This window comes from Tenrec ecaudatus, chromosome 16 (genome assembly GCF_050624435.1).
Source record: "Tenrec ecaudatus isolate mTenEca1 chromosome 16, mTenEca1.hap1, whole genome shotgun sequence".
Taxonomy (NCBI): domain Eukaryota; kingdom Metazoa; phylum Chordata; class Mammalia; order Afrosoricida; family Tenrecidae; genus Tenrec; species Tenrec ecaudatus.
In genome coordinates, this window is record NC_134545.1 from 106,782,767 (window position 1) to 106,798,610 (window position 15,844).

At 53.6% G+C, this 15,844-nt stretch overlaps 1 protein-coding gene across 1 annotated transcript in view; it reads left to right on the forward strand.

Moving 5' to 3' along the window:
- The first annotated feature begins 7,250 nt into the window (after nucleotides 1-7,250).
- Nucleotides 7,251-15,844, forward strand: part of LHPP (phospholysine phosphohistidine inorganic pyrophosphate phosphatase) — a 77,683-nt gene continuing 69,089 nt past the window's right edge. The window contains exon 1 of the mRNA XM_075534402.1: nucleotides 7,251-7,432. Within this exon, the coding sequence (XP_075390517.1) occupies nucleotides 7,308-7,432 (125 nt within the window). The 5' untranslated portion in view covers nucleotides 7,251-7,307. The remainder of the gene's footprint in view (nucleotides 7,433-15,844) is intronic.

Below are 15,844 nucleotides of genomic sequence, written 5' to 3' on the forward strand. Positions count from 1 at the left end.
CGCTAACAGTTACAGTCCCGGAAACTCTCTGGGGCAGCCCCACCTGTCCTACAGGGTCGCTATGAGTCGGCCTGGACTGGAGGGCAGGGAGTTTGGTTTTGGCTTTTGGTATTTTTTTGAGCTCCTCCTGCATCCCCACGGCAGTGTCGACAATCTCGTTTTACCCGGATCCACAATTGACGCTCATGGAGGCAGCAGTCAAGAAATCAAGTAACAGATTGCACTGGGCACATCTGCTGCACAAGGCCTTTGTAAAGTGCAAAGCTGTCACTTGGAGGACGGAGATGTGCCCCCCCCCCCAGGGCGTTTGTAATCACATTCTATGGCTGTGGACACTGCACGATCCATAAGGAACGTGCCTACGTGGACCCGAGGCATTTGATCGCTGGTGCTGGGAAGGATGCTGAAGATGCTGGAGCCTGCCAGAAGACGAAACAAATCTGATTTGGGCAGAAAGACCGCCCAAGTGCTCTTTAGATGGCGAGACTTTGTCCCACGGCCGGTGGACACGTTACCTAGGACAGGTCAGTCCTGGAGAAGGGCATTAAAGCAGAAGAGGAAGACTTTCAAGGAGACGGGGTGACTCAGTGGCTGCCACGCGACTTCAGAAATTACAATTGTGCGAGGACCCAGGACCAAGTCGTTGTATTGTGTGGAACTGACTCGATGGCATCTAGAACCACAGCAGGAGCCCCGGGGGTGTCGTGGTTAAGAGTTGGTCTCTGATCTGCCTGGTTGGCTGTTTGAAAAGACCAGCAGCTCCGCAGGAGACAGACGGGGCTTTCTACTCCTTTAAACAGTCACATCCGCAGAAACTCCCAGGGGGTCGCTGGGTCAGCAGTGGCTGGATGGCGCTGAGCTTGCTTATTGGCTTGGTAGCAACAGCAGCAACACCACTCCCTGAGGAGGGCTTCGGTGGGCCAGTGGGCCTCTTCCACGCTGGAGACCAAAGGCCCATGAGCGTGCGGCTGCCCATTCTCTCTGGGCAGAAGCGTGCGTATTGCTGTGATGCCTCGCAAGTTTCCATGGAGCTTCCAGACTCAGACAGACCAGGAAGAAAGGCCTGGGGATCCACTTCTGAAAACCCTGCCCATCTGCATGCAGTCTCAGGGATAGCACGTTGGTCCGCTGTGCACAGCTCAGCCAACATCCAGCGCTGGACTCGCCAGCAAACGGCGTCACACAGGCACAGGTGAGAAAACAGATGTGCCTGGAAGGGAATCACTTGTCCAAGGCGCGAGAGAGCTAGAAAGTGGGGCAGTTCAGATTTCAGCCTTAGCAGTGACATTCCAGAGCCCAGAACCAGTAAGCTGCTCGTCACGGAAAACGACCTTCTGCCCCAGTTGTCGACTTGCACTGGGTGGATTGTCCTTCCTTCTCGACTAGACTATGTAAGAGCCCCTCCAGGGAAAGGGGAGGCATCCGCACCCTGCCCGGTGCATCCTTGGTGTGGGCCTTTGGAGCTCTCCCAATCACCGTTTTCTAAACTTTTACAGACAGTCCCTGGAGGAGGCAGAGAGAAGGGGATTGCCAGGTGAGCCAGATTGCCCTGGGCATCTAGAAAAGTGGAGAAGGGTATGTAATGGGAAAAAGAGAATGAGGAAAAACGCCAAGTGACAAGCTAAGGACATAGGCAGACTGGGTGAGAGACCTGGCCTGGAGGAGCGGCACAGATACATCTGGGTTTTTCTGTGCGCCAGCACGCAGGAGTACTCCCCAGGGAGAGGCAAGCCGGACAAAGGCAAGAAGGCAGGGCAGGGCCGGTGAGCCTACAAGCAGGAAGCAAGTGCGCAGAATGTATTCTCCCCTGAGAACAGAGACCATGTGATCTACCCACGTGATCTGTCACTGTGTTAGTCTGGGTAGACTAGAGAAACCAGTCCATGGACCCACATATGTACATAAGGGAGAGGTTTATATACAAGAGGAATTGAACAGTGAGGAAACATCCCAACCCAGTCCAGTCCAAGGCCATAAATCTGGTATTAGCCCACATGTTCGATACCAATCTATAAAGTCCTCTTCAGACTCATGAAACGCATGCAATGAAGCTAAATGCAGGACAAACACAAGCCAGTGCGTAGAAAGTCTTTGGGTTCAGTGGCGTTGTAAGCCTCTCAGTGCTGGCAGGGGTCTCTCGGTGGCTTCTCCGGTTTCTGAGGTCTGGTTGCGTCCAAGTCTCTCAGGGAGTCGCAGAGAGAGAGGTGTCTTCCACCTCCAAGGAGGAAGTACTAGGTTTCCCAGAATTCTCAGGAGAAGGCCATGCCCACAGGAGTCTCATTGGCTATCTCCAGTCTGACAGCCTGGACTCCACCCCTGCGCTCTTAAATTGACGCCAGATTAGGTGACTACCTCAGTCATGGCTAGGTGCTTTTTCTTTCCTCTCTTTTCTTTTTTTAGAAGTTATTTTGTTGGGGACTCTTATAGCCCTTATTACAATCCATACATCAATTGTATCCAGCACATTTGTACACATGTTGCCATCATCATTTTCAAAACATTTTCTTTCTACTTGAGTCCTTGCTATCAGCTCCTCTTTGGCCCCTCTTTCTGCTCCTACATCTGCATCCACATTTGATGCCTCCCTCTTCCCTCTGGTCTCCCTGCCTCAGCCTGGCACCTCCAGTCTCTTTCACCTCTCTTGGATGCGCACACCCGAGCCTCTGAAGGGCTAGGCAGTGACCTGCATGAGTGAAGCCATGTAGGCAGGGACGAGGAGAGGCTGGAGGGCTGTGTCCCCACGTAGGGTGAGGCTGTGAATCTATTCGCACTTGGGAACAGGGACCAGCATTGCCTGATCCCCGTATTGTCCAAAGGAAACTGGAAGTCTTGGTTCCTTTGCTTGTAACTTCTTTAAAGTTTTGAATGCTTTACACAATTTCCTGTCAACTTGAAGATACATAAACGTGTAAGGGTGGAGTTTGGCCTGTCCATCTGGTCACAGCCTGATGGTGACTCCTTATGGGTGTGACTTTCTCATAAGAAGGAAGGACCCTGGGGGGGCTCCCCCTCTCTCTGCCTCCACCTTTCTGCGGGTGAGCCACTCTGGGACCTGACAGAGCCCTGGAGAGAAGTCTACCGCCACTGGATCCGCAAGACTTTGCACCCACAGCCACCAACCTGTGATCTTCCTGCATTCTGCATCATTGCATGTCGCTGTGTGAGTCTGAAGAGGGACTTACGGACTAGTAGCAGACATGGACTTCAGTTGGACTGGGCTGGGATATTTTCTCAATATATAATTACTTCTTGATATAAAGCTCTTTCTTATGCACATATAAGTGCCTCTGGATTTGCTTCTCCAGTCAACCCAGCCTAACACAGTAACCAAACTGTTACGGAGATGCAGGGGCCTAGCTTCATGGTGCATCCCATCAGTTGCACTAAAAATGCATTTAGTGTTTCTATTCTGCCTTCAAGTTGATTGCACAGGGCCTGGAGTCTTAACACTTGCAAGTGGCCTTTGAAGGTATAGCGATCAGTCTCTGCTTGCTTGGGAGAAGGAGTCAGGAATCAGAGGAGGACTGGGATGCGTGTCTAATTGCCTCCACAGGGCCTGGCTACCACCACTGAATGGGCGCATCAAAAATTCTGAAGAAGAATCACCATCGGGGGCGGGGGGGGGGCGGGGCGGAGGCAATATGCATCAGAGATCCTAATTCACATGGCATCTGGACTTTCTGGAGCCAGGGATGCTGGATAACCCCCTAAAACGACTGTCCCGAAATCACCTTTAAACCACAAACTCAGTCTGTTATTTAAACCAAACAATACAAAACCCAGACTCACTGCCATCCAGTTGATGCCGACTCATGGCAGCCTTAACGACAAGGTAGACCTGCCCCTGTCATTCCTTATGGGCGTAGAGAGCCTCCTCTGTCTTCCTCAGAGCAGCTGGAGGTTTCAAACTGCTGACCTTGCAAGTAGCAGCCCAACATGTAGCCATGTGCCACCAGGGCTCTCAATCAAACAGTCATTTCACTTAATCAAGAAAGCATGTCTGTGTTGGGCACTATGCTTTTTGAAAGAATAGTTTCTATGGGATCCAGCGGATCATTGTCACTGGCAAGGTCAGAGAGGAGGCTCCGGGCGCACCAACTTCCTGTTAATGGTGGTGGGTTTATTTAGAAACAAATACGGAGAGTGGCTGTCCAACTTGAAGGATGTAACCCATGACACTGAAGGGCACACGTAGAAGCTGTTGAGTGGGTGTCTATTTTGCTCTGTATAGTTGCATCAGTAAAGAAGATGTTAAAGAAGAAGAAGAAGATGTTTACAGGTGGCCAGCCAATGCACACTGTGGACCGTGGTCTAGGAGCTCAGCTCTGCACATGCCCAGTCGATGGTATGAGTCATTGCTCACAGCCATTTGACGGCTTCCTGTGGTTCCTGAGTTGCCCTGGCGGTGTTGTGGTTATGGGTTGGGCTGCAATGGGCAAGATCAGCTGTCAAAACCACCAGCCACGCCGAGGGAGAAAGACAGGGCTTTCCACTCCTGTAAAAGGCTCTAGTCATGGAAACCTACAGGGACAATTTTATCCTGTCCTGTGGGGTTGCTATGAATCAGCATAGACTCAATGGCAATGAGTTTGGTGTTTGGTTTTGTGGTTTATGAGCTAAAGATGCCATGCCTTCTCCTGGCCTGACGCCCTTCAGGATCTGACCCCTGCAAAGGCCATGCTCTTGGTGAGATGGGGGAAAGGGCATCTGGCTCAGGCCTGCTGCCTTTTCAGAGACTCTGCTTCCAAGCCAGGCCCTGGAGAGTGATCAGTGAGCCATCAGGGGACACTTGACCCATGGGTTTGCTTAGTCCTGGGCAGCCCAACACTAGAACAGGATCCTCTGATTTAGCCAGGTGAGTTAAACATCAGGTCTCTCTCTCTCTCTCTCTCTCTCTCTCTCTCTCTCTCTCTCTCTCTCTCTTTCTCTTGCAGATAATAAAAGCCATCCCAGCTAGAAAGATTTGTTTACACAGAGCATTAACCTTCCTGGAAGTCTAATTATGTCAGTAATTTTGTACCCAAAGTGGTACATTGTTTTGCATAAAATTTGTTGTTTTATATTGTAGGCCAGTCAGGGTGCGATGTAGCAACAATGAAAAATACAACTTTCTTCTAGTTCTTAAATGCTTCCTCCCCACCACTATCATGATCCCAATTCTACCTTGCAAGTCTGGCTAGGTCAGAGGATGTACACTGGTACAGATAGGAACTGGAAACACAGGGAATCCAGGGTGGATGATACTTTCAGGACCAGTGGTGTGAGTGGCGATACCGGGAGGGTAGATGGAGGGTGGGTTGGAAAGGGGGAACCAGTTACAAGGATCTACATGTGACTTCCTTCTTGGAGGATGGACAACAGAAAAGTGGGTGAAGGGAGACGTCAGACAGGGCAAGATATGATAAAATAATAATTTATAAATTATCAAGGGTTCATGAGGGAGGGGGAAGTGGGGGAGGGGAAATGAGGACCTGATGCCAGAGAGCAAATGTTTTGAGAATGATGAGGGCAATGAATGTACAGATGTACTTTAAACAATTGATGCATGTATGGATTGTGATGAGAGTTGTATGAGCCCCTAATAAAATGATTTTTTAAAAAGAAAATGAATGAAAGATTTTAGCATTAATTGTGAAATAAAAAAAGTCAAACTAAGTAGCTAGACCACCAAACTCATAGTCATAATAACTTTTGTGATTATTATATTTTCAGTGGCATAACAGTTTTTTAACAAGAAAACTAATGTCTGAAATGAAATAATTTTATGCATATGATTTTAAGGGAAACTAATCTATAAATAGATCTATAACATACCTTGTGCTTTTCTAAGAGTAACAAATATATTAATTCCATGAATATTGGTATTTCTAAATTTCAGGATGTTTTATAATGTAATTTGAAAATAAAACACATAAAGTAAAAAAAACAACAACAAAAAAACTTGCAAGTGGCTTTAGACAGCCACCAAGTTGATTCTGAGATTCTGTCTCATTGCGACCCTACAGGACAGAGCAGAGCTGCGCCTGTGGGTTTCCGAGGCAGCCAGTTTTTACGGGAGCAGAATGCCTGACCTCACTCCAGAGGAGCGACTGGTGGTTTCAAACTGGTAACCCACTATACTGCCAGGGCTCCTTCAACTTTCCTTAAATTTCAATGAGTATACTTGAAAAGACAGAGGCCCAATCAAGGAAGCTCCTCTGTCCCATCAGTTTTTATTTATTGCAGGGGAGCCAGTAACGAGTACAAGAATGAAGGCGTTCTAAAGCCCACTGTGCTGGTGATTACACAGCTCTCTTAAATAGGCTTAAACCATCTAATTGCATGACATGTGAATTTTATGTCAATCAAACTGCTAAAAATACCACTATATGAATGGATTTTGAACTTGCATTTATTGTAGCCCGAATCTGGGAACCATTCGTTCTTTTAACGAGGTGCTACTTGAACTCGCCCTCATGAAGCATGAAGTCCTGCTCCAGGGACTGCTCCCTCCTGACAGCCTGTCATGACGGTCATGACGGTCTGACGGTCTCAGGAGCATTCTGGCTGTGGCCCCTACGTCAAGACCCAGTCCTTATCCATTTTTTAAAAGAAGATTTATTGTGAATTGTGTGAAGCCAAGTCTGTATTCTTTTTTTTAAAGATCATTTTATTGAGGCTCTTACAACTCTTATAACAGATCGATTACAGATCATATTTCTACATATGCTGCCATCATTTATTTTCTAAACGTTTACTTTCTCTTGAGCCCTCAGTATCAGCTCCTAGTCCGGATTCTTGGATGGCGGTGACTTTCACTCGGCGCTGTCCCTCACTTCTGGAGCAATGTCTGCCCTGGACCAGTTGCTCCGCTGCCGGCCTTCTCGGGTGCTCGAGCTGACATTTCGCCTTAGCATCATGTCCAGCACGTGGCTGACCACTCAGAGGGAACGACCACTTCTCCGGCTTTTAGGGCTGTCGTCAAAGGATGAGGACTTCAGCCGGTCTCCTCGGTGACGGCCTGGCCTGTCTGCTGCGTTGCATGTTTGCTGTTAACAGGTGCCTGGATCTGGTTTCTAGGCGGTTCATCTCCATGGGACTGTTTTCTGCTCTCTCGGCCCTTCGCCCACTCGTCTCCTGGGGAGACGTCAACTTCCCAAGGTCTCCATTTTCTGGGCGCGTGACTGCAGGGTTCAGAGTCCTGCCTCCACGGAGCCCGGACACGCCCCGCCCGCCGGACTACACTTCCCAGGAGCGCTTGCGCACACTGTCACCCAGTCCGCAGTCGCCGGCCCGGGGGCAGGGAGACGCGCCACGAGCGGGGCGCGATGGCTGCGTGGCGCGAGCGGCTGGCCGGCGTGCGCGGGGTGCTGCTGGACATCTCGGGCGTGCTGTACGATGGCGGCGAGGGCGGCGGCACGCCCATCGCGGGCTCCGTGGAGGCGGTGGCGAGGTTAGTGTCGGCGCGCGAACGACCCCGAGCGCCAGGATTTGCTCAACTAGGCGGGGCCAGCTGCAACCGCCAGGGCGGGCCGGGCCGGCGTGGGGGCGGACCCGGCTCTGGGGGCGGGGCCATCTCCGGGGGCGGAGCGAGTCACACGGGGCGGGGCTTCACCGGGCCGGATGGGAGCTGAGCCCAGCCCGTGGGACCCCCGCGCAGAGTGGGGCCAGCCCGGGCCTCTCAGGCCTGGAGCTGCGCTGTCAGGACCATAGCCGCTCGTTACAGGTGGCGACTTAGCACTTGAAAGGTGGAGGGTGGAATTGAGATGTCCTGGAGGTGTAGCCTACACTCCAGGTCTGTACATTATTAGTACAGAAGGAGGATGTAACATAGTTCAATAAAACATATTGATAAGTTAAAGTGATCATAAGAAAACCAGACTCCCTGTCATCGAGTCGATTCCAACGGATGGAAACCCGATAGGACAGGGTGGAACTGCGCTTGTGCGTTTCCGACTGTAACTCTCCACTGGAGTAGAAAGCCTCATCTTTCCCCAGCAGAGCCGCTGGTGGATTCGAACTGCTGATCTTGAGGTTAGCAGCCTAGAGTAAGGAATATGCCACTAGGAATTTTCTGAAGTGACACCACCTGGAATGTCCTTTGGGAAATAAATGTATTAAACTTATTTTACCTGTTTATGTCCGTTATCTACCAAACTCCTCGTTGACAAGCCTGTTGTGACCCAGTGCAACCAGCTGAGTTGCCCCAGAGGGTTCCCAGAGGGTTGGCCGCTGCCCTTGTGGGTACAGCACGCCCGAGATGTCCAGCAGCACCCCGCTGACACTTGGATGACCTGCTGGTTTTGTAAACACCGGTGATGTAGCTAGCTTCCAGCATGGCAGATACCCCCAAGCCACCACAGTAAGACAGACTGGCAGATCGGTGGTGGTGGCACAGCTGGTTACTGGAATGTATCGATTTAGTGTCCCTTTGCCTTGGAGTCAGGGAGACCTAGTGGCACAGTGGTTATGAGATGGGCTATGATCCTCACAGTCAGCAGTTCGAGACCACCAGTTGCTCCACGGGAGAAAGACGGGGCTTTCTACTCCTGTAAAGAGTTAGTTTCAGAAATCCACAGGGGCAGTTCTACCCTGTGCCTGTGGGGTCACGAGTCAGAATTGATTGGGTGGCAGTGAGACTTCTTTGGGTGGTTGTTTTTATACGTTGGAGTCGGCTGGGCGGTCGTGGGTGGTGGGTGCCTGCTGGTAATGACGGCAGTAGGAGACGAGGCCAGGGTTGGTATTGTAGGACCCTGGGCACTAGAATTCTTATCCGTGGCTCTGGGAAAGGCTCATAGCACAGATAGTAGCCTCCCGAGGGGTGGGGGGTACCCGAGCTCGTGGCCTGGCTTCTGGGACTCAGTTTACCTACCTGTAGACGACCATGTGAGAAGCAGCCCAGACCTGGGAGACCCCTGACTGTGGGGGCTCAGCGAGGTTTGAAGTTCAGTTGCAGCCCTGCCTGCCTCTGCCTTGTTCTCTCTTGACCCCCAAGACCCTGACCCTAGCCCATGTGGGTGATGCCAGCAGGAAGACTGCAGAGAGTGCTGGGCTATGTGGACAGCACCTTCCTTCTTCCGGGTCTGTTCTCGAGTGACTCGGTTCTGACCCATAGTGACCCTGCACACAATAGAACAAAACACTGCTCCATCATGCACCATCCTCACAATTGAGCTTATGTCTGAGCCCATTGTTGCCGCCACGATGTCAATCCATCTCCTCCAGGGCCTGCCTCTTTTCCGCTGCCCCTCCACTTTACCAAGTGCAATGTCCTCTTCTCCGGGGACTGGTCTCTCCCGATAACTTGTCCAAAGGATGTTAGATGAACTCTCGTCATCCTCCGGCCCTACTTCTTCTAAGACAGATTTGAGATGGAGCTAGGAGGGGTTGGCTACAGCTGCTCTGGAAGTAGGGTGGTTGCTGGGACACAGGATGATTCCCAGGGTTGGGTGCCGTTCAGGGAGGGGAACTCATGCTGCTTCCCTGATAGTTTATGACATAGGTCCCGTTCCCGGGCCAGAGCTTGGCACGGCTAGACCCCACTTCAGCATACCAAGTACGTATCACTTTATTCAGTAGCATGCTCTTGGATCCCCGGCTATGCAGTGAGCTACTAATTCCAAGGTGGAGGGGCCCACCAACTGCTCCTCAGAGAAAGAAGAGGTTTGTCCACCCCTGTAAAGAGTTAAAGACTCAGAGATCCACAGGGGCAGTTCTACTCTGTCTTCTTCAGGTAGCTCTGAGTCATAATCATGGCAGTGAGAGAAAGCAGGCTCCTGATTCTTTTTGAAATCAGGACCACTGAAAAACAATGATTTTAGTTACTTACACATATTCAGAAGACCCGATGGTGCAGTGGTTAAGTGCTTGGCTTCTAACCCAAAGGTTGAGCGGGATTCAAATCCATAAGCCCTTCGGAGGGAGAAAGATGCGGCAGTGGGGTGGAAACCCCCAAACCAAACCTACCCCCATCAAGTGGATGCCGGCATAGAGCGCCCCTAGAGGGCAGGGGAGAACTGCACTGCGAATTTCTGAGACTTAACGGTTTTCAGAGAGAGGAGCGACACCAAGAGATGTGCCCTCATGCCCTGCCCTCCCTATTCCCCTCCGGTGCCCTAGAGCGGGACCATGGAACTGCAAGGACAGCCCTGTGACCATAAAGCAGAGAGAAGCCAAGGAGCTCCTCCGTGGGTGGCTCAGCTGGGGGCAAGGCTTGGAAGCTTCTCTCTCAGAGCCTTCAGAAAGAACCAACCTGGCTAATGCCCAGCTTCGGACATCAGCCCTCCAGAGCTGCAGACACTGAGCCTCTGTTCCTTACAGCCAGTGTGTTCTGGCCACCCGCCCTAGCTCCACTTTCGCCTCTCAAAGAACCTGAGCAGTAAAGACAGGACCAGCTGCTGAGTGCCCCTGTCCACCTGAGGGGCCAGCAGTGACCTCAGAGGAGGTGGGCACATGCCCTTGTAGAGTGACATGTTGGGGAACCGGGCTGGGGCTGCATCAGCTGGGTGACTGTGCCACAAAGTCTGCTGCCAGGCGTCCCCTTCTGGAGGCCCAGGGGCGGGACCCTGCCAATGGCATCATCCCCAGAGGGTCCAGACGTGTCAAGCCTTGGCACAGGTGCAACTTTGAGCTCAGGCCTCCTGATTCCAGGGCTCACAGAGATCTGGGGAGGGTTTTCTCTGAGGGAGGCTCCTTCTCCACAGCAGTCCTGCTGGCCGTTGGTGACACCGGTACTCACTGCCAGCCCTCGCTCAGCTCTGTAAGGACAAGGCCCCACTACGCTGGCTGGCGGGGCTCACCAGGCTGCCAGTGCCCGCCCATGGAGGCTTGGGGTCCACAGTCCTGTGCCCAGGACACAGTGCCTGCTGACCCTGAAGGTTGGGCAGGCGATTCCTCCTTGCTACCGGATTTGTTCCTCTGCAGTGACCCAGTGGGCTCAGGATCAGGGCCAGCGGTCAGCTGGGGTTTGGCCCCAGGAGGGAAGCTTCAGTGCACTTTCCACCTGCGGCAGTGCCTTGATATGTTGGCTTTGAAGTTTGCCTGCTACTCAAGGAAGTTCCCTCACCCCAGGCTTTGAAGTCTGCCTGCTACTCAAGGAAGTTCCCTGGGGTGAGGCCACCGCCTAGTGGGATGGGCAAGGGCCTACTGGACCCCTCCCAGTATGGTGGGGCCCACCCCTTATCTTGGACTCACAATCCCCCCCCCCCACACACACACACACTCTGTTTGGGTTTCCCTCAGCTTTCCCGAAAGCATCCCACTTACTTTTGGCTGCTTTTCAAAGAACCACAGAGGTCAGTACAGTCGGTCAGTGTCCTTGGGGGGCGGGGTCACAGCAGGTGCTTTCTCCGCCCTCAGGCAGGGCCCAGCCATGGCAGCCTCTTGTAAAGGAGCTGAGTCGAATCACACCCAGCTCCACTGGCCACACTTCACTCATTCATGCGTTCATTCACTCACACATTCATCCACTCTCGCATTCACTCCCTCCCTCATTCATTAACCCCAGCAGTTCTCAACCTTCCTAATGCTGTGACCCTTTCATACAGTTCCTCATGTGGTGGGGACCCCCCAACCATAACATTATTGTCGTTGCTACTTCATCACTGTCATTTTGCTACTGTGATGAATTGGGCGACCCCTGTGAAAGGGTCGTTCGACCCCCCCAAGGGGGTTGAGACCCACAGGTTGAGAACCGCTGATTTCCCCACTCACTTATGCATTCATTCACTCTCCCTCATTCATTTACCCACTCACTCATTCTGCTACGCATACGTATACTCACTCTATTGGCTCAGTCACTCGAGCTCATTCATTGGGCGCTTATCGATGCAGCTGTCCTGGGGAGACCAGGATGTCCAGGGGAGGGAGGTGAAGGCTTAAGTCAAGCTGGAGTTGAGTTGTCCAGGGAGGGCCTGGTCCTGGCCTGGCAAATGGGTGTGGTGGGTGAGAGGAGAGAATGTGAAGGACATCCTGGCCCAGGGCAGTGCCTCCCCCTCCCCTTCCGCCTCCTGGTCTGCTTGAGCAGGGCTCCTGGCTGAGGGCCTGGTGGGCGGGGCAGCCACAGACACCTGCAGACCTTTATGGAGCCCATTCTGGGCCGGCGGCGCGCACAAAGGCCCACATGGCCGTGCCATCTGCATGTGAAAGGCAGCGGCCCTTAAGGTCGGGCCTGGCCTCTGGAGCGCATCTGTGGCGGAAGGAGGCAGCCAGCTTGGCCTATGGAGGCCTTGTAAAGCAATTCCCCTTGGACCCCGCAGTGAGGGACCCCGCAGTGAGGGACAGGGCAGGAAGCCGGCTGGCCGCAGCCACTCTGCAGATGCGCCGCCCCGAGACCGCTGTCTCAAGAGGGGCTGCCCACATCACCACCATAGCCCCCACGTGGCGCGCACCTGTGGGGTAGGGTGCGGGGGTGATCCTCAGGGCGCTGTTGGACCCTGACTCAGCTCCAGGCAAGACCCCAACCTTGGGCCCCGGCGTATTTGTAGACTGTCCCATCGCTGTGGGGTCCCACTGAGTGTGGAGGGAAGTAGAAAGCAAATGCTCCCCCTTTGGGGCCTTTGTTAGAGAAAGAGAGAGAGAGAGAGAGAGAGAGAGAGAGAGAGAGAGAGAGAGAGAGAACACGCACAATACCTGCATCCTAAGGTTTTTTTTTTAATAATCATTTTATTAGGGGCTCACACAACTCTTTTCACAATCCGTACATACTTCATTTGTGTCCAGCACATTCGTTTGGATGTTGCCATCATCATTCTCAAAACACCTGCTTTCTACTTGAGCCCTTGGTATCAGCTCCTCATTTTCCCCCTCCCTCCCCACCCCCTCCTCCCCCCTAAGTTTTCTTAAGTAACAAGGGACTTTCTTGTAAACATTCCAGCCAACGCATAGATGCCCGGCAAGCCCTCGGTCCCTTACCTCCAGGGGCATCCAACACCCTTGCAGGCCTGCTCGCTCGCTCTTTCCCCACAGCCCTCCTTCCTCCCCTCCTGGTTTTGTGCAGCAGTGCCACACCCCACCGGTGTCCCCTGCCCCCCTTTCATGGCTGGGCTCCCCCACGTGTGTCTAGGTTCACAAGTCACCAGAGGCAGAAGTCCCTGTTTGAAAAGGTGTGCTGCCAACTAGCCTTTCTTTTACTTTTCAGTCCCAGGGCCCCTGTACCTGTGAGCTGCCCCTCCCCCGCCCCGTGGCTCTTAGGTTGGTATGAGAAACAGGTGGATGAGTGGATGAGCAGATGAGCAGCCCAGTGCTTTCCACCTTTAAGCCTCACTGCTGATTGTGGGGCCAGTGAGAATGAGGAAACAGATAAACAAAAGCCAGGAAGTCCACACCCCCCCCCTCACCCCCCCATGTGTGTGGATGGGCCCTCCAGTCTGACACTGGCTGGTGGTATCTGCAAGTACACTGGGGTGTGGCAAGGAGTGCCTTCTGGAAGCGGCCAAGGTCACAGACCTATGAAGCTGTGGGCAAGACCAAGGGGCCCTGGCGGCGCAGTGGGTTACGTGGTTGGCTGTGAACTGCAAGGTCAGCGGTTCAAAACCACCTGCTGCTCTCCGCGAGAAAGGCTTTCATTCCCGTAAAGAGTCATGGTCTCCGAGGCCCACAGGGAGGTTGGATGGACTTGACGGCGGTGAGCTGGGATTTTGGGTTGCCAAGAACGAGGTTGTCTTGTACGTGGACCGGCGTTTGCGCCCTGGCCGTGGTGCAGGCTCAGTGGAGTTCCGTGTGCGCTCCTTTTAGACACAGAAGGAAGCGCGAGCGCCCAGCTAGCTGGGGCGGCGCCGTGACAGGCCCGTGACCATGAATTGTGTGGAAGGTAGCTTGGGAAAACAGTTTGGGAGGCAGTGTGAGCTGTTTCTGCTCACCGACCTCACCCAGGTGGGCAGGGTCACCCTCGGGAATCCTGGAAATCCCGCTGAGGTCTGCTGGGCTCTGGGTGTGAGGGAGGATGGGGGTGGGGGTGTTCTCAGTGGAGTTAATGATTTACCCACCCGGCAGATGCTGGTTCTGGAAGGAGCCCTGGGCCAATCTGGAGGTGGGTGGGTACAGATTATGCAAATGTGTCATCCCCCTCCCCTACCCACCCCCACATACACCCTGAGGTACTGAGAGGTCCATTGGCCACATGAAGCCCCTGCCCTGCTGTGTGGTTTCTCCATGACTCTGGGTGGGGGGGGGGCTGCCAGACACTGTGATGTCCATTGTGTGGAGAAGGGAACAGAGGCTCAGAGAGGACAAGACCTACTCAGTGATGTCCCCTGGGGTTTAGGCAGAGTGGAGGCCAGGTGGACCTCTGACCCACCCCCAGAACTTGATGCTATCCCATCAAAGGCTGGGCAGGATCACCTCCTGGGGTGAGAGCCAACCCCAGCACCCCCTGCCCCCGCAGCAGGCGGCCCCCAGGATCCACAATCCCAGTGACTGGGTGCCGAGGTGTATTGCTGGCGCCTCAGGATTCAGCTTGAACACTGGCCAAGCAGACAGGGGGAGGGAGGTGTGTGTAGAGGAAGCCTGGCCCTGCTATTGGACATTGGTGGGACTCCTATGACCAGGGGGCCTGGGATCCCTCGGGCCAGGCCGCATCCTCCTGTGACCTGGCTGACCCCTGCCCTTGCTCTTGCTCAAAGCCTGTCCTTGGCCAGTGCTCTCTGGGCTCCTTCCCGCAGGGAGGCCCCTCACACCTGCTCTGTGCTGCCCCTGATGTGGGCCCCTGCCAGCCCCGGGCATATGCGGCTGTGGCTGTCACTGTACCCGCCCCCCCCCCCCCAGGACTGCCATTTCCTGGGGACTTGTGGTGTTTCCTGGAGGAACCCTGGTGGCGTAGTGGTTACTTACTCGGGGTTCAGCAGTTCCAAACCGCCAGCCGCTCCATGGGAGGAAGATGTGACTTTCTCCTCTGTAAATAGTTACAGTTTGCGATGCAGACGGGCACGTCTAGGATCACTACGAGTCAGAATCAACGCCACAGCAGTGCGTTTTTTGAGTGGCCTTTACAGGTATTTGCCCTTTGCTGGTTAATCATTGAGCTGATAACCTCAAGGTTGAAGGTTCAAACACACCAGCCTCTCCAAGGGAGGAAGGGGAGGCTGTCTTAAAGATGTGGTCTCAGAAAGCTCTAAGACAGTGGTTCTCAACCTTCCTCAGGCTGCAACCCTTTGATACAGTTCCACATGTGGTGCAGACCCCCCAACTATAAAATTATTTTCGTTGCTACTTCATCACTGTCATTTTGCTACTGCTATGAATTGGGCAACTCCTGGGAAAGGGTCGTTCAACCTCTAAAGGGGTCGAGACCCACAGGTTGGTGACCACTCCTCTAAGACCTTGGTGTTGGAATTGCCTTGGAGGCAGTGGTGTGTCTGGTGCTTTTCGTATAGCGGTTTCTAGGCAAGACGTGGAGTGGATGCTGTGGGCTGGGCAGCTTGACGGAAGCAGACGCCCGCCCCGCTCTTCCCCTAAGGAGCACCTGAGGGTGTAAACCACGGATCTTTGGGGTAGCAGCGACCACTTAACTGCTTTGCCCCAAGTACACCTTTGAAGGGTCAGGGTGGGAGAGTTCAAACTCACTGCCTTCAAGTCCATTCTGACTCAGCGACCTTGAGGACGCCTGTGGGTTCCCGAGACCCTCTTCACAGAAGCAGGCAGACACAGCTTCCTGCACGGAGGGGCCTGGGGCTGGGACCTGGAGGCTGGGGCTGTGGCTGGGGGGTGGGGGGAGGGCAGCGAAGACCTTTTGGTCAGCAGTCAGATGTTACCGGTGCTCCTGCCCACGACTCTTGGTGCCCCACTTTGCAGATGGGAACCCTGAGGTTGGAGAGGGCCAGGTGACACAGCTACTGAGCAGAGCTGCCCCCACACCTTAATTTCAGGA